At 34.9% G+C, this 19,293-nt stretch overlaps 1 protein-coding gene across 1 annotated transcript; it reads right to left on the reverse strand.

Annotated features, from left to right (window-relative positions):
- Positions 1 to 44: 44 nt before the first annotated feature.
- On the reverse strand, positions 45 to 7,429 carry LOC117336680 (multidrug resistance-associated protein 5-like). Its single transcript, XM_033897289.1, has 4 exons — positions 7,311 to 7,429; positions 6,546 to 6,710; positions 5,382 to 5,529; positions 45 to 212 (listed from the first exon to the last, which is right to left on the reverse strand). Exons 1-4 carry the CDS (start codon positions 7,391 to 7,393, stop codon positions 45 to 47), a joined length of 564 nt encoding a protein of 187 aa, XP_033753180.1. The 5' UTR covers positions 7,394 to 7,429.
- Between the last annotated feature and the right edge of the window lie 11,864 nt (positions 7,430 to 19,293).

Raw genomic sequence — 19,293 nt, forward strand, 5'->3', positions numbered from 1 at the left:
CCAGTTCTTCGTTGTAAATTCAAAAATTCTAAACGAGACCAACTTTATTTCTGTAATAACTTGCCTGTTTGTGTTCCATGCGTGTGTATGAATGCAAACGAGAAAACCCTTAGAAGTTGTCCAACAGCGCCCAATATCACTAATAGGACTGCGTATGGTACAGATGTTTCCGATCCCTCTAGGTATCTAGTTGTGGCATCAATGATGTAGCCCTAAAAAATGATCCAGTACAATAGACAATAATGTTCGTTTTAAATGTGTAACGTGCTGGCAACAACAATGGTCATATGACGATGGGCGTCAAGGGGACACCAACAGCCAGGGTTATATGACGACGGGCGTCAAGGGGACACCAACAATCAGGGTCGTATGAGGATGGGGGTCAAGGAGAAAAAAACAACCACGGCATATGAGGACGGGTGTCAATGGGACACCTACAGCTAGGTTCATATGAGGACGGGTGTCAAGAAGACATAAACAGTCAGGGTCATATGACGACGAGCGTCAAGGTGACACCTACAACCAAGGCCGTATAGCCACCTACTGTAAACATGCATTTTGATACATCGGTCCTTATTCTAGGGTTCTCCATTGCCCCTGAACAGAACGCATTGACTACCGACCCAGCAGTGAGAGGGGTCGACAATGATATGACAACAGAAAGCCCTCTCAACAGTAACCAAATGAGCCTTTGTGTGAAACAAACATTCAGGTGAGTATGTGTGAATATCTGGTAGTATGAGTGGGTGATAATGTGTTTTCTGTGACTATATAATATTAGGTTACTTCTAATTTTTCCTACTTCACAACACTTTTGTTATATTTTTACATTTATAAAACCGGAAATCTACAGGATAGGCTTAGCCTGTTGTTGTTCAACCCTTTTGTCAATAATTAACTATTATAGTTTTTCTGTGTAAAACACTTTGTTTAATATTTATTGTGTTTTGAAAGGAATACATGAAGAACAGAATTACTTTCTAGTCGGGGATTACCAAAAGACATACAAGATATTAGCACACTTCAAAACAAATTAAGTTAGATACAAGAGAGCCAAAAAAGGAGGTGACCGCAAAAAACCCTATAAATTGGTCTAATGTAATGTCAGTAATGTCAAGCTCTCTGCATGAGGAGGAAGACACAATAAACACTAAGGAGGACCATTTGTACATATAAATTTTATCGTTCTTTTAAAGTTATCACCTATCTAGATTTACGAAATTGATAAAATCATTGAAGAACATATCACCTCTCCTGCTATATTCAAAATTGTTTATGTCCATTTTGGTGTTTTCACTTATGAAGTCGCACAATTTTGACTAGCACCACAAATCCCAAAAGAGTTGTATATTCATAGTACGACATAGGTAGATATCGGCTTAGGTAGCTTTTATTCACTCGGATGTTTTCTGGACAATACTTAACATTTTCAATGCCCTGCATGTAGGGCGTAAGAATTTTACATGCTGGCCCCATTGCATGATCGTAAGAGGCGAGCGAATTAGGGTTCTTACTTTTTCTTACTTTCCTCTTCCTTAATATAACATGAATCGCCTGTTTGTGAAGGAGGATATTTCAACTACATGTGTGTATCGAATTATCTTAAAGAATAAGATTTGTATAATAACCGATCTAGATTGTCATTCATTTCAAACTCTTTATAAAATGTGTTTTGTTAACGTTCCTGTTAGACCCTATAAGACCAAAGATGGATTGATCGACCGTTTAACCTAGCTCTTATCAAACAATCAATCAATCAATCAATTAATTAATCAATCCTAAACCTAAAAGGATCTTGAACATGATGATGTAGAAATGATTTGAATGAAGTACTTATTGATAAAAAGAAGATATTGTTAGGCTGTATATATAGATCCGAATCAAATGTAGAATACTGGAATAAGCTTGACCATGTTCTAGACAATGCCTGTAATACTGCTATGGACATTATTATAACAGGTGACATAAATGTAGATATGCTGAACATTACTGGTAGCCATCATCTAAGTAGACTGTTAATTAAATACAACCTTACTAGTTTAATTGATGAACCAACAAGAATTTTGTACTTCCACTGCTATTGATATACTTTTCTCTAATAACATAAATCTAATAAAAAATACTACAGTGAAAACACCAATATGCAGCGATCATTTAATTGTTCACTTTACTTGTTCAAACTCTGTATTTAAACATAAAGCCTACAAAAAAATAGTAATCTATGATGATGCAGATTTTTTATCAAAGGAATAGGACCATACAAAACATTGATTGGGATACATTAGCAAATAATTTGAACTCTAATGAATTTAATAACCACCTAACAGATATCATAAATAAGCAAATAGATGAATGTATTCCTAGTGAAATTATAACTATACGCCCGAATGACAAACCCTGGATGAAAAACAATATTAGGCTGAAAATCAGACAACGAAATAGGATACACCGTAAAGCTAAAAATACTAATTCAGAAACAGATTGGGCTAATTTTAGACACCTGAGGAATGAAATTGTTGACCTTGTAAGAGAAGCCAAACGGAATTTTTATGAAAACCTGCAAAAATCTCTACATGATAAAACCATTTCTACTAGCAAATGGTGGAAAATAGCTAAGTCGGTAATGAATTGTAATAATATATCTAATAGCTTGCCTCCACTATGTGATAATAATACACTTATCCATCACCCATATGATAAAGCAGAATGTTTAAATAATTATTTTAGCTCACTATCAACATCCTCTCCTAACCTTGAACTCCCTGATCCACTTGAAAATAGCTTTCCATTTAGTATAGAGTATATCATTATCACAGAGCAAGACATTAAAGATCAGCTATTCACACTTAATGATAAAAAACCACCTGGTCCTGACAACATGATACCTAAAATAATCAAACAATTAACCCCATCTCTAATACATTCCCTAACACTGTTATTCAATAAAACTTTAGAAATTCCATCTTCTTGGAAAACAGCTAATATAAATGCAATTTACAAAGGAAAATGATCAAATAGTGATGTTATTAACTATAGACAAATATCTATCACACCTTGCTTCAGTAAAATAATCGAAAGAGTTATTTTTAAATATCTGTTCAATTATATGAAAGACTGTGACATAATTACAAAACACCAGTCAGGTTTTCTACCAAAAGACTCCACTATTAATCAATTATTAGAAATATATGATATTATTGTAAGTAACCTGAATAAAAATAATGAAATTAAATTTATATTCTGTGACATCAGTAAAGCCTTTGATAGAATATGGCATGAAGGTTTACTCTACAAACTAGAAAAATATGGTATTAAAGGTAAAGTACTGCAGTGGTTTAAAAATTATCTGACTGATAGAAGACAAAGAGTATCAACAGAAGGCTTTTCTTCAACATTCAGAACTGTAAATGCAGGTTTTCCCCAAGGATCAGTGCTCGGTCCTTTCTTATTTCTAATATATATTAATGACATCATTGATTGTATTGAAAGCAAAATTAAACTCTTTGCTGATGAAATAATAGACAATAACCAAATGGAAATTTCTGAAAAGTTAACTAATGATCTAGATAATATAAATACATGGGCAATAAAATGGGATATAAATTGTAATTCATTAAAATCAGAATCAGTCCTTTTCTCGAGAAAAGGGGAGGTAATAAATCCAGATATTATATTTGCTAATAATATAGTTAATTGTGTTGTTGATCATAAACATTTAGGTCTAACTTTTAGTAATGATGGCAAGTTGATAGAAAAAGCCTATTTACCATCTATACCTCATACATAAGACCAATTTTAGAATATGGGGATGTAATCTGGGATAATTGTACAAACCAAAACAAAATCTGTTTAGAATCAATCCAACTAGAAGCTCTGAGAATAATTATAGGATTAAGAAGGGGGACATCCATGATGACTTATACATCGAAACTGGAATTTAAACTCTTGACTGTAGACGAAAGAATCACAAACTTATATTAATGTACAAAATATTAAACAATGAAACACTTAAATACCTTGCAGATATTATTGAACCACACATTAATGACAACACACGCATTAGATATCTACTTAGAAATAATCGTCTTTTCAACCCCCCCCCCCCCCCCACCCCCCACTTTGCAGAACTGAAAGTTACTCAAAAAGTTTTTCCCATCAACTCTTAATGAGTTTAATCAATTGGACAGAGAAGTCTGAAATGCTAATGCATTAAATCAATTAAAAAAATCATTAAATGTACAAATGATAATAATGACATATATGAGGTAAGTAATATATTCAAGTACAATGGACAAAGAAAATATAACATAATACTCTGCCAATTAAGAAATAATGCCTCAAACCTAAACTCAGATCTTTATAATGACCACCTAGTTGAATCAGCAGCATAACATTTAATGTTTGAATGTCCTTTATTTGATAATGCTAGACAACATCTAATTTAAAACTTAGCACAAATAATCACTCAGATGATCACAATCACTATAATATTAATGCTCTTTTAAAAGGATATAATCTATGTAACAATAATGTCAATATTGACATACTAAAATGTGTAACACAATACATACATGAAACTGAAAGATTTGATATTTGACATGCATCATCCCCCATTTTTAATTTTTAATTTTTGCTTTATTTTTTAATTTTATTCTTCATTGAAACTTATCTAGTTATACATGTAGCATATACAGTACACCTCTAACACCATAATATTACAATTTTTGTATTTTATAATGCACAAATGATGAAGAATGGACTGGATGGAAATTGGCATTGTTGTTTATATAATATACATGTTAAAACGAGGTAACTTCTAAAGCAGCAATTTTAGACTGAAAATATCATTTGTAAGCTTTACTGTAACTCCACTCACAAACTATATATACCTATTTGGTAAAATTGGGTTTTGATCCCCATCAGTGGATGGCTATTGTGTTATATACATATGGACTGTCGGCCTGTAGCTGTTGGGGGAATAAGCTCAATTTGACCAAATAGGCGTATCTATACGTCTCACCACAAAAATTCAATCATCTCTTAAGAAGTTACTTTCTTCCAATCATGCAAAAATCAAAACAATCTAAGAAGATACCTCCCTTCTTATCATATAATTCATATTGGTTGTATGTAAATATGTTTAAGTTTGTTTACCTGTTTTATGTAAGGAGAGGACTTATATAGGCTCTGCCTGATGTCCAATCCTATATTGATATTAACATCAGTCAATAAAATATGTTGAAATTGAAATCAATCCTAACATTTCCTTGACACTGCCCTCCTTTCGCCCTTAGTTGAGCGTTCGCCCATGTGAGAAATGATTTGAGTTCTGTCCTCTGACTGAGACATATTAGAGTCTGTAAACTGGCAGTTATACTTACCGAAGAGAAGAATGTTGCAAGGGCGTTAAAACAGAGGACTAAGAAAACTACCAGTAATCGAGTCCATATGAATTTCAGCCACAGCCTAATGAATGAGCAATCATGGCGACCATACTTCATCAGTTCGTCCATCCACATTGGTTCCAATCTGCCGAAAGAAGGATATGACATACAACAAGATAAAAAGAAATGTGATTCCGATAAGCATGAAATTAATTTCAATGTGAGGTACCAATTTCATTTATTGTTAGTTGGATTAAGTGTTCCTACGTTATTGGAAAAAAAATAGTAATGAGGATATTAATAAATCATTATCACTTTTTCATCGTTTAAAGTTTAGGAAATCATATGCCTGATTTATATCATTGCGTGTTGTAAAAGGCGACTAACTGTCGCCCCCACCTCCTCCTCTCCTACACTCCAGTGACTGGATGTTGGAACCGTTGTCGGATACCCCGAAATAAGGTCAGCTCTATCCCAAGAACATGTTGATCGTATGGAAAGACTGAAAATGGACCCCCTTCAGAATGTTGTGAACTCTGAGATACAGATTAACTTATTTCTTATAAGTCAATTGTCAAGTCCTCATGTTCCCTTCTCCCTCTTATTCAACAATTCTTTCTCCAAACTGACTTTCTTTATTCTTCTTTCTTTCATAAATACAGTACATATCAATTTTTTAAAGCTTCATTGTAGATCATTTATACTTAATAGATCATCTTCAATATACTGATGAGTTTTAATTGATTATGAGGAATGGAAGGTTTGTAAGTATGATGTATGGAAAAATTTAATTGTAAATGTATTATGTACTTTTAAAAATCTTTAAAAAAAAATTAAAAAGATTAAACAAAAAGATATAGACAGAAATTGATCTGTTGTACCGATATGGTATGGTAGGCGGTTTGAACCATCTCGTTGTCCCCCTTGGATGAGATAATGAGCCTTGTTATGATGGAAAGTTAGGGCCAATAAGCAGCTGTGATCTATCTCCCTAGTTCTGTCGACCTAATAAAGTCCATGGTGAGAGATAGCGAGGTTTTCTTAATTGGCGCTAATTAGCCACCATAACATAGCTCATTATTTCATATTCCCTGCCTGCATTTTCTTTAAATCCTCATATTAAATTGTCTTTATATACATATAATCCATATATTCTATTACCGTTCTGTATTGCTATCACAGGATTCTGGCTCTGAGCACGTCCACACATCTTCCTCTCTGATTTCTTGTTTTCTGTCCCTGCAGAGTTTCATTACAAGTGGACTAAGCCATCCTATTGACGTGAAGGATAAAAATCCTACGTCGTTCACAGGCATCGGTCCATTTCTGATAAGGAATTAAAAAATGTACATGTATTACAATTTAACTCCTGCAAAATAAGCAATCAGATGTTTTGAAATGCTTACTGGATAATTTTTATCCACCGAATATTCCCTAATGAAGTTCATTATTACAATTAAATAATGTATTAATTATTCAATTTCTACTGAAATAAAACATATCATCGTCCCTAAAATATAAAAGATATATGATACAGTTACATCAGGTTTCTTGAAATACAGAACCTGAATTTCATAATGATTGCCAACTTCGCTCACTCTAAAAAGTTATGTGTCTGGGTTTTTGTTTTGTATAACATTAATCAACAGCTATGGTTATTTAAGGACGAACTTCCTTGTGCGCGTGTGTGTTATTGGGGGCCGCGGTGTGTTGTGGTGGCACTTGAACTCATGCCAAATTTATATTACTACCTTACTGAAACATATATACGGTTATTGTGACATGGTAGCAGATCACCATTTGCCATCAGTTATTGTTCGTTTCAAATCATCTCCATCACACTGAACCATTTTCGAGAACAAAATATGTTCAGATGAACGTTTTAGCAAATGTTCACAAAATTAATAAAATATATGTATACATTACATTTTTTTCCTGTCCAGAAGTTTCAGTTTCTCTGATTTTTTGTTCCATATAACCTTATCCACGAGTCTCCAGAGGTAACCCATGACTGCTGTCCCCTTTATCGCTATTGTCGGTCAAATACTGTAACTGAAGCAGGGTATACACATTTCATCAATATATGTATATATATATTTATGCTTTTTATATTTGTGCGTTATTGATTACTAACATGCTAATAATCTATAATTCGGCTGTTACAAACACGTTTTCATTGAAATTATAAATTACAATTCCACAGATGTATATTTCTGATGAAAAATTGGTAATATTTTCAATTGATGTTTAGGAAATGATAGCAACAGCTTGCTGCTGTATATACTTACATATTCCTCTGTTGAGATGGAGACGCGAGACGGTACACATAATTATGAACTAAGCCGAGACTTTGCGTCATCATCTTAATTATTTTTTTGTTTATAGTCTATCCAACCAAGTGGTCTCCCTTGTGACATCAAAAGACATTCAATCATAATCCACAAATGAAACATTTCCAACTTAACTTGGTGTGACGCTCTATATCTAGTAAGAGAAAATGTTGATGTTTTACACCGTGAGTGAAATTTTTCAGACAGAATTAAAAGTCGTTATGGCAAGCCAAGTTGTCATTTATTGGCGGAGCAACGTTAGTCTTGAATGTCACCCAAATTATGTAAGATGCTAATAATTATATCAGTTATCTTATCAACTTTATAAGATATCCATTATGATACATAAGAAATCCCATATACTTTATAAGATATATTATACAAGATATCTTATATAATTTGGTAAAACACTTGATCAATATTGCTCCGCGAATAGATGACTTGGCTTGCTACAGTGTCGTTCGTGAATTGAAGCGTAACTTTGCTTTATCTCATTGTAAAACAAATCAAGCAAGACCTTTATGAGGAATAGCGATAATAAACTTCAACCAATATTCATGGTGGCTGACTATCAGCTATCTTGTATTTTTAGATCAGTCTTAAAATTAGCCATCCACGATATGGGAAAAAGAAAACTCACCTTTCTGGTTGAGAAATATCCTGCAAGAATTTCAACTACTAAAATCTAAAATGGCTGCCAGTCGTCAATTTTGTGTTTGCATTCCCGATCAGACATAAAATTAAATAGGCACAACTATAGACCAAAGATAACCTACATGTTCTTTTCGAACTCTAAAAAAAACCCACCTCAACTTTCAAAATTCAACATAGCTGTATGACAGCCATTTTGATTTCCCAATCAGTCTACAAATTCATTTTGCAAAACTAGATACCAAGAAGAACCCTCATACAAAATTTGGATAAGCTCGACGAAGAACTCTCCAGGTAATAGCGACGGCAAACTACAACAGTCAGAATACAAAATGGTCGCCTGTCCTATCAGTCTCAAAATTGATTATGCACAATTAAGGACCTAAGGAAAACCTACCGGTACTCCACAAGAAATAACGATAACAATTTAGTATTGTTTACAGACGGACGGACATAATCATAACAAGAAATAGCGATAACAATTTAGTAGTATTTACAGACGGACGGACATAATCATAACAAGAAATAACGATAACAATTTAGTATTGTTTACAGACGGACGGACATAATCATAACAAGAAATAGCGATAACAATTTAGTAGTATTTAGACAGACGGACATAATCATAACAAGAAATAGCGATAACAATTTAGTATTGTTTACAGACGGACGGACATAATCATAACAAGAAATAGCGATAACAATTTAGTAGTATTTACAGACGGACGGACATAATCATAACAAGAAATAGCGATAACAATTTAGTATTGTTTACAGACAGACGGACATAATCATAACAAGAAATAGCGATAACAATTTAGTATTGTTTACAGACGGACGGACATAATCATAACAAGAAATAGCGATAACAATTTAGTAGTATTTACAGACAGACGGACATAATCATAACAAGAAATAGCGATAACAATTTAGTATTGTTTACAGACAGACGGACATAATCATAACAAGAAATAGCGATAACAATTTAGTATTGTTTACAGACGGACGGACATAATCATAACAAGAAATAGCGATAAGAATTTAGTAGTATTTACAGACAGACGGACATAATCATAACAAGAAATAGCGATAACAATTTAGTAGTATTTACAGACAGACGGACGTAATCATAACAAGAAATAGCGATAACAATTTAGTAGTATTTACAGACAGACGGACATAATCATAACAAGAAATAGCGATAACAATTTAGTAGTATTTACAGACGGACGGACATAATCATAACAAGAAATAGCGATAACAATTTAGTATTGTTTACAGACGGACGGACATAATCATAACAAGAAAGTACAGTCATTAAATGTAACAGCACAAAGAAGAAGATTCACAGAACATGTTTTAAAGTGGTTCAAAATTACGGACACTCTTTATAACACGATGATGCCAAATTCTTTTTGTCTTGAAAAAGGGTGTGTTTTTGTCTTAGTACAAAAAAATATCAATTTAAAAAAAAGAAACCTTATGAACTCATTGAGGCCGGTGGTAAAAAATAAGGTGTAATGAAATGAATAAATCATGAAAATGTGGAACATTGAGTAAAATGAGTTTCCTTGTGGCATACCTAAACATGTAGTTTGTAGGCCTTTTCAAAATCAAACTCGAGGAAAATAATGCATGTTTTGGGGAGGTAGCTTACTTACATTATAAGACTCAGTACTGGAAAGTTTGAAAGATATCGGGCTGTGGGTATTCTAAATGGGACTTTTAACATTAAATGTAAACCCACCAGTTGTTGTAACATATACTGGTATAAAATTTAGTGTAAGTTTATGTCTATCCGGGGCTGTAAACCTTTCAAACACGGAAATAGACTCGCAGTCAAGCGCTCCTTATGAATATACATGTACAATGTAAAACGTGGATTTTTTATCTTTTGATGGCCTTATGTACTGCAATGAAAAGGACATAATTTTTGTTGTATTTCTCTAATTATACAAAACGATGTATTTGAAGCACACGTGCAAGCTGTCATCCGGATTTATATCCCAAACATCAAATGGAAACATGTTCATTAAAAATGCCTATCAATGAAGTACGATTATAGCTCTTTCGTAACTAGTGGACAGCGCTATCCCTGCCTGTTATAACGTTTTCACTGTGTGGAAGGCTATGGGTCTGCCCCGGGCCGTAACTCGCATAGTATAGTACTTTTAGATATCTGTATCGTCTACAAAACATGAAGGGCCACGCAGTATATCATAATTGAGCTAAAAACAATATACACGCTGAAAATATGCAAAAAACGGAAACAAATGATATTTTTACCGAAACTTATAATAAGGTTTGAATTTAGCAAATGTATCAAATGGGAGATGTGTACAGTGGACTATACAGTGCATGGGTATTTATTTATTCCAATCAAAACCGGATAACATATTACTGAACTATGCTTTTTAGGTGGCAACAATGCTACGAACGTGTATAATTCTTCACCTATTGGCAGAACCATGTATTATGTGTTATATGCACTGCCCTCCAAAAGTTCTGTTACACTTGGAACGTTAAAATAGGATAGCTAGCCATCAAAATTTGAGAAAAAGTGTTGCAATATCCGTAAGATAGTCCATTTGTAAATGACGATTGCGAATTATTTGTTCAAAAATGAATAAAAATGGTTTTTTTTTTTACTGACACAAATAAAAGTAATTGTTTAACTGATTAACAGCGAAAAAAAATGTAAGAATGCATTTTTGAAATTTATATTAAACAAAGAGAGATATTTCCAGAATGTGAATTTTAAGGCTTTCCGTTGTAACAAAACATATACATTGTTGAAAAATCACATTTGAAATCGTGAACTAAAACATCATTAAAAGTTATGATTCTAACAAATTGTAATAAAGACTTCGAGATTAACTTCGCTGTATTTTACATAATAATTGTAACAGGACTTTTGGAGGGCAGTGTATGTTTCTGCCTATAAAGTAGAATATTGGTCTCCCTATCAATATTTTAAACTGGGTTTGGTGTAACGCTTTGTTAACTACCGATATAGATAAATGTTTGTGTTTCATAACTTTGATGACAAAAGTCTGGAGTTTAAACTTACAGATTATATTGCCGCAGGTTCAGTTGTAAGGACAGCATTATGATTGGAAATACGAAATACAATGTGTTATGTAGTCCTACTGTGGTTTGAAGTTAAGCGTGTCCGGTGTTTAACGTGATCCCCTATCCCTTGTTTTTAATTTGAGAAAGTGACATTATCTGGTTTTGACAAAGCAGGACTTCTATTAGTGGGACATTGTAGAGACCAAAATATATCTGCTGTCCTCATTGCAACATTCTGGATCATAATTATTTCCTTCCTTCATCACTGCTCTGTCATTATACACTGTGTTTCCTTCTCGGAGTGACTCCTTGATAACCGTCCTCATAGGGGCCTGAATGGTGGTTGTCTCCTTGACACCCGTCCTCAAATTACCGAGGCTGTTGGTGTCTCCTTAATATCCTTCCTCAAATGACCCTGAATGGTGGTTGTCTCCTTATCACCCGGCCTCATAAGTCCATAATGGTGGTGTCTTGGTGTCTCCTTCACATCCGTCCTCGAATGACCATGGCTGTTGATGGCTCCTTGTCATTCGTCCTCATATGTCCCTGACTGGTGGTGTCTCCTTGACACCCGTCCTCATATGAACCTGGATGTTGGTGGCTCCTTGATACCCGTCCTCATATGAAAATGAATGGTGGTGGCTCCTTGACACCCGTCTCAAATGAACCTGGCTGTTATGATGATGTCAAATCCCTACAAACAAAACAGTGTTGGGTGACTTTTACCTAAGTTCTGCTCTCTTGGATGATGATGCTTAATATGTCGGTATCAAAACTGTCGTTAATGTTACAGTTGACTAATCATGAACACGTTCCGTTACAAATGTTTTCTTATTGAGCATTATTGTGTCCTACATACCCCATTTGATACAGTATGAACGAAATTTATATCATTTGACATCCTTACAACTGATATGATCATTAGTGTGTCGTAATTCAGTGTGTGTTGGTGTAAACCTCCTTTTGATAGAAAGCGATTTAGAAGCGATGCGGCGTTGAACGAATACTGCACCGGATAGACTGGAGTATTTCTTGGAAACGCTTATGTTTCTATCGACTGAATTTACTTTATTTTCAGAACACCAGTTCTTAGATTTCTAATGAAAGGTCGTCTTGACAGCAAGTGAAAACGATTCCAAGAATATTTCGTTCGAAACAGATTTCATGTCTACCCAGTCGATCAGTGTCGCTATCTTAGCAGACGCTGCTCAATTTCACAGGGGCTCGGTTTCATATTGTGGAGTAAGGGCGCCCTTTGACATTAGTGAATAACCACAACACTAAAATCCAATAGATAGATACTGAACTTTTATAATATTGTCGTGGCTTGCATTTCTCAACGAGCCCATGTGAGTGTGACGACGTTGACTTTGGTAATGTCGTATCTAAAAAAGCGCTTATTATATATTTGTGATAACTACTTTTTTAAATGAAGTTTTAGTGTCGTAACATTGTGAAGTTGCTTTGTTTTGTACACTGACTGAATCTCTGTAATTGTAGTACACAGTCTCATTACTACAAGTTTGTTTACTAACTATACATATAGGCAACACAGAATGTAAATGTATGTTTATATTTAAAACAAGAGGGAGAGAGGGCCTGTATCGCTCACCTGGTTTATTTCAGCAAACATAAATATAATGTTCATGTTATATTTGTTAATCTCTAACAATGCTTCATTGTCTATGTATGATTATAGGGTGACGATCTCAACTGCTTCAAAGATATAACCTAGAAACGAAGTCAAGACTCAACATCATTGTGTTTAAAGACACCTAGCTATTATTAAGTCCCTTGGGGTGGGGAAAGACCCTTGAGCTGATTTTTACATCAGGATTATGTTCATCTCTTGATCTTAATAGTTTCAAAAATGCAAAAAAAGTCCTTTATAGCAATATAGTCAAATTGACCCCTTTTGGCCACACCCTCAGCCCTATCATATGTATAAATTTGAATCCCACCCACCTAGGGATGTTACTGCTGAAATATCAATGTCATACATTGCTTAGGTCCAGAGAAGAAGTCGTTGATATCAATATTGCCAAATTAACCCCTTTTGGCCCGCCCATCAGGCCCCTGGCGGGTCAGCCCCATCATTTGTATAAATTTGAATCACAGCCACCTTGGGAAGCTACCACTGAAATATCAATGTCATACATTGCTTAGGTCCAGAGAAGAAGTCGTTAATATCAATATTGCCAAATGGAGCCCCTTTTGGCCCCATCCCTAAGGCTCCTGGGGGGTCAGCCCCATCATGTGTATAAATCTGAATCCCAGCAACCTACGGATGCTACCACTGAAATATCAATATCATACATTGATTAGGTCCAGAGAAGAAGTCGTTAATATCAATATTGCAAAATGGCCCCCCTTTTGGCCCCGCCCTTAAGGCCCCTGTGGGGTCAGCCATATCATTTGTATAAATTTGAATCCCACCCACCTAGGGGTGTTACTGCTGTGATATCACTGTACTACATTGCTTTGGTCCAGAGAAGAAGTCGTTAATATCAATATTGCCAAATGGAACCCTTTTGGCCCCGCCTCTAGGGTCCCTGGGGGTCAGCACCATAATTTGTATTAATTTGAATCCCACCGACCTATGGATGCTTCCTACCAAATTTGGTTAAATTCTGATCAGCAGTTCAGAAGAAGTCAATTGGACCAGGTGAGCTAAAAAAAACTCTGCGTTTGTTAATTTCCAAATGCGTATGGCTTCATCACTTCCTCTTTAGGGCGAGGACGCATTCTCAAAAGGAAAAATATGGCACGGGATGATCATCACAAGACAAAGGCTGACGGGAAAGATGGGCTTTAATTGTCTTGGTCCAAGATTACATAAAGGTAGCGGTTTCTGATAACTGCTACTTGTTGCTCAATAGCCAAGAAAGAGACAGAGAAGAAAATGGACCTTCTGATTAAAGAACAAAAGATATGTCAGAGTGAAAAGGAGCATGAATGCATATGGCTACTATCGACCGCCTACTGTGCAATGGAAATTATATATAGGGGGAGATGAGAGGAGCTGAGAAACCCAGGAAAATGGCTACTAAACAGGACAAGTTGGACTATCTGAAGGAAGTTTCAAGAACTTCATGAGAATTAAACTTGTGTTTTTGTTCTAAGAGCTTAATTGTGAACAGACTGACCCAAAGACCATGTAACAGGAGTCCCAATTTTCGGATCCGATTTCCTTGAGCGAGTATGACTACATGCCGGGTAGTAGTGGTCTTCTTCAGTTTTTGCCTACACTTTAGTCGTCTCAGTCATAAACCGGTCAAAAGTTGTTTTTTCTTTTTTTTTTCAAGATATAAAATGCCCCTAAATATTTTTTGAGTAGCGGCGTTACAAACTTAAAACGATTATGTTATTGAAGGGGAACAACTCCTACGTCAAAATGAAAAAAAAATCATTAATTTTAGGAATTGATAAACTGAACTACAAAGCATTATATGTTTAAGTTTTACTCTATATTATAACAACCAAAAAAAACGGGTGTAAATTTAAAAGCGCTTTAATCGATTCTAATGTTGTGTAAATAGACAAGAAATTATGTTACCAATTAAAATTAGACAATTTGATTAATACTTTAGTTCCTGACCCCAAGTACCTGTGAGCCTGACTGGAGACTCAATAGTCATGTAAAAACTTAAACAGTAATTTCGGCTGACTGGAGATTCACTACTTATCCGTAATTTCAGCTGAACAAAGAAAGCTTCTGTACTTCTGACCTTAAATGGGAATTAACTGCCATGATAATCAATGGAAATCAAAATTACACAGCACACATGACCACCATAAGAATCGGTTGAAAGAGTAAATACCATTTAATTACTTTTTAGAAGCTTCCATCCACATGTATACAGACACTGTTCATGGGTGTTTTAAAAGCACAGGAACTTGGCACAAATTTCCAACCCTGCTGTATAATATGGACTGTGGGTTCAGAATTTGTGTTTCTGTGATAAAATTCACTGAAAAATTGAAGTGCAAGAAAAATAATTTGTTCATACATTTTATTGTTCATTCGTCATGTATATTTGTTCAACAACTGGTTAATAAAGGCATAGTCATGATTGCATATCTATTTGAATTTTGACGGGACATTTGGTCAAAGAATCACACCAAAATATTTCTAAACACATTCAAGCCTGGCAAAGTTCCAAGTCACCGTAACAAACTCTCAAACATAAATAACATCACATCACTCTCATATACTTGAACACAGGTACTAGTCTCGATTTATTCTTCTACAAATGTGCTGCAGTATAGGCATATAAATAGCCAACTGTTAGGAAAATAAACTGGCTGTACCTGCTAAGTTAATCACCTAAGTTAAATCACTGATAAAAAGGTCAATAATCACGAGTAAAAATCATAGCAGTCGTAGATTTATGTTGGGTTTTTTTTATCATCAAATTCAAAAAATTATACACCTGTATATATGCTGTGAAATTGGCAAAAATACCATGGGCCTGGCCCGAGGATATACACATGTAATATTGGAATAGACAGGACAGGAACACAAACACACATAAACGCTCTGTGGCACATTATATGTGAATACAGTTAAAAAAGCTCCATATTCCAAATTCTCTTTTTATGCTGTATTAAACTTATGCTAGTCTATAACTGTGAGGATTCATTCTTCAAATGTGACATACAGTATGTTTCTATAGGTATATCAGTCTACAGTCTAAGCTGTCAAGGTATCAAAGCTGGAAAACTCTGGAAAGTCTAAATTTATTGAAGTAATCCGGATGCTACATTCCCAGGAGATTCGACAGGTATTTATTCCGTTCAAAGGTTTGGCTTAGTTTGGTTTATTTTGTTTACGTCCTATGAACAGCTAAGGTCATTTAAGGACGGCCTCCTGTGCGTGCGACATGCATGTGGTCACTCTGTTCAAAGGATGTAACCGATACCAATAGCAGGCAATAATATAAACTATGTACTCACTATAGCCATATAATTCCCACCATGGCTTGTCAATACCTGGTCTCTATGTACCGGACTGTAGGTCTTAACAAAAACAATACAGATAACTGTAACAACATCGCTATATAGATATATCTACAATAAAAGCTTTTTTTCATTCGATACAACCTTGATATTAGTATTAGAATTATTAGTGATTGAATATTAGGTCTTTGTATAACAAACTTCATTTAATATTTGTTAACTGTATATTTTTTTCAAATGAAAATCAGAACCCTTGAAAACTGTATTTCAACCAAAAGAAAATTTAATTTTAAAGAAACTGTTCTAGTTTGTAGTTTGCCTCTGACTAAGATAACAAAACAAGTGACTTGTGGGCTATATATGCTGACTAAATACAAGCCCTAGGGTTACAGTGTGTGTTTTTTTCTGTCATGGTGGAACCATGGACAAACTGTATTATAGATAAACCATAACAGTCGATTGCTGACCAGCTAACAGCAAATTAGCAGTATACAGCTTATGCAGGATGATTTCAAATACCTATGTTCCTACTTTATCTAAACATTCAACTTAATCTGAATGTATGTTCAACTTGATCTAATTATATGTAAATGTATATTATATTGCGTAATAAAGCCTTTAAACAAGCCATCTTAGGACTTCAGTATTGGTGTGGTCTATAGAGTTGAAATTAAACTAAATATCTAACAATAGCAAAACAGTAAAGTTCTAACACTACAAAAAGAAGCACTTTAAATAATCGCCACAAATGGCAAAACTTGCATAGATATGGTGTGTCCTTCAGTGATAATACTCCATCACATAATTATGGTATGGATTTCTGACAGCCAGTTTAAGCAGGCCACATATAAATTAGACACTTCATACATTCTTCTTTACACATTCTAGGTAAATAAATATATTAATAACAAAGATGTTCACCCCGTCCACATTTGTTTGATCACAGACAGCTATAAAGGGAAGTAACTTTCATAGTTCATTGTTCTAGGTAACAAACTCGTATATATCTATTGTATATTTTACTAGAGTAATTATTCTGTATCAGAATACTACTTTATCAGAGAGTGCAATTTACCATAAAAATATCACAAGAAATAAATGGAATTACACAGTACACCTATACCTAAAGATGAATTATAGGTTCAAACCTTAAAACCCAAAGTCTTTTCATGTACTTTTACCTAGTGTATATTAAAACAATGATAATAACAAGGAATGAATAAAAATAAAGCAGTCACAGAGACAAATTGTTCTTTGGACATTTTTTGGTGTTTGAATTTGAAAAGAGTATTATTATTATAAGGCTTCATAACAGTAAAAGAAGTAAAATCCCTTTCTCTGACAGTGATTATACAGGGTGTGTTCATAATCTCATAATACTCACACTCATCTTCACAATTCACGAGTATTTTTTCTTTAAATTACAAAATTCAGCCAAATGTGTTAAAAACTTTGATGACATAGTGTTAATTACCCCACACACAATCAGATATTACAAAGGTTTACAGCAGTAACAAGAATTCCACGGAAGTGGAGGTGTCGCCTGTGTATGCGAATAATTAAAGGGTCATAACTCTTTAAAATTAGGACTTGAATAAAAAACAAGAGGCCCAGGGGCCTAAACGGTCATCTGACTCTAAATTAAAACCCTTATATTATTGTAGTATGTATTCTCTGTAGCAAGTATATAGTGGCACTGTTGGCCATGGTGGCCTTCTTGGATTTCTGACCGACCCGATAAATAACAACACTTGGTCTGGACCATCTAAGGATAATTTAGAGCTGAATTCCACTGGTGGAATTTGAGAAGAAGTTTGAAATAGGTGTTGTTCAGAAAAACCATGATTGCGCAATCATGTTACAAAATGGCCGCCATTGCTGCCATGTCAAAGTTTTTACGAGGCCGAAAATATAACAACACTTTATTGGCCCTCCATCCTGAACATCCTCACCAATTTCAAGCTCAATGGCACCAATGGAACTGGAGAAGAAGTTTAAAATGTGTTTTTCAAGATGGCGGATATGGTGGCCATCTTTGATTTCAGAAAAATCTAAGAAATTACAACACTTGGCTGGGATCATCTCAGGAACATTTCAGGCAAGTTTCAGCCCAACAGCACAGGTGGAACTTGAGAAAAAGTTTAAAATCTGTTTTTCAAGATGGTGGTTATGGCGGCCATCTTGGATTTCGGACTGACCTGAAAAATAACAACACTTGACCGGGATCATCTCCGGATCATTTTAAGCAAGTTTCAGCCCAACAGCACTGGTGGAACTTGAGAAGAAGTTTAAAATGTGTTTTTCAAGATGGCGGCTATGGCGGCCATCTTGGATTTCGAATCGGCCCGAAAAATAACAACACTTGGTCAGGACCATCTCAGGATCATTTCAGGCAAGTTTCAGTTCAATAGCACTGGTGGAACTTGAGAAGAAGTTTAAAATGTGTTTTTCAAGATGGCGGCTATGGCGGCCATATTGGATTTTTGAATCGGCCCGAAAATAATAACACTTGGTCAGGATCATATCAGGATCATTTCAGGCAAGTTTCAGCTCAATAGCACAGGTGGAACTTGAGAAGAAGTTTAAAATGTGTTTTTCAAGATGGCGGCCATCTTGGATTTCGAATCGGCCCGAAAAATAACAACATTTGGTGGGGATCATCTCAGGATCATTTCTAGCAAGTTTGAGCCCAACAGCACTGTTGGAACTTGAGAAGAAGTTTAAAATGTGTTTTTCAAAATGGCGGCTATTGCGGCCATCTTGGATTTCGGACCGACCTGAAAAATAACAACACTTGGTCAGGACCATCTCAGGATCATTTCAGGCAAGTTTCAGTTCAATAGCACTGGTGGAACTTGAGAAGAAGTTTAAAATGTGTTTTCAAAATGGCGGCTATG

The sequence above is a fragment of the Pecten maximus genome, chromosome 10 (genome assembly GCF_902652985.1).
Source record: "Pecten maximus chromosome 10, xPecMax1.1, whole genome shotgun sequence".
NCBI lineage: Eukaryota > Metazoa > Mollusca > Bivalvia > Pectinida > Pectinidae > Pecten > Pecten maximus.

Coding starts and splice junctions, on each gene's coding strand:
- LOC117336680 (XM_033897289.1), bottom strand. CDS start 7,393: ATGGGTTACCTCTGGAGACTCGTGGATAAGGTTATATGGAACAAAAAA. Junction 5,530..6,545: donor TGTGATAGCAATACAGAACG/GTAATAGAATAT, acceptor TTCTTTCGGCAG/ATTGGAACCAATGTGGATGG. Junction 213..5,381: donor TTGCAACATTCTTCTCTTCG/GTAAGTATAACT, acceptor ATCATTTTTTAG/GGCTACATCATTGATGCCAC.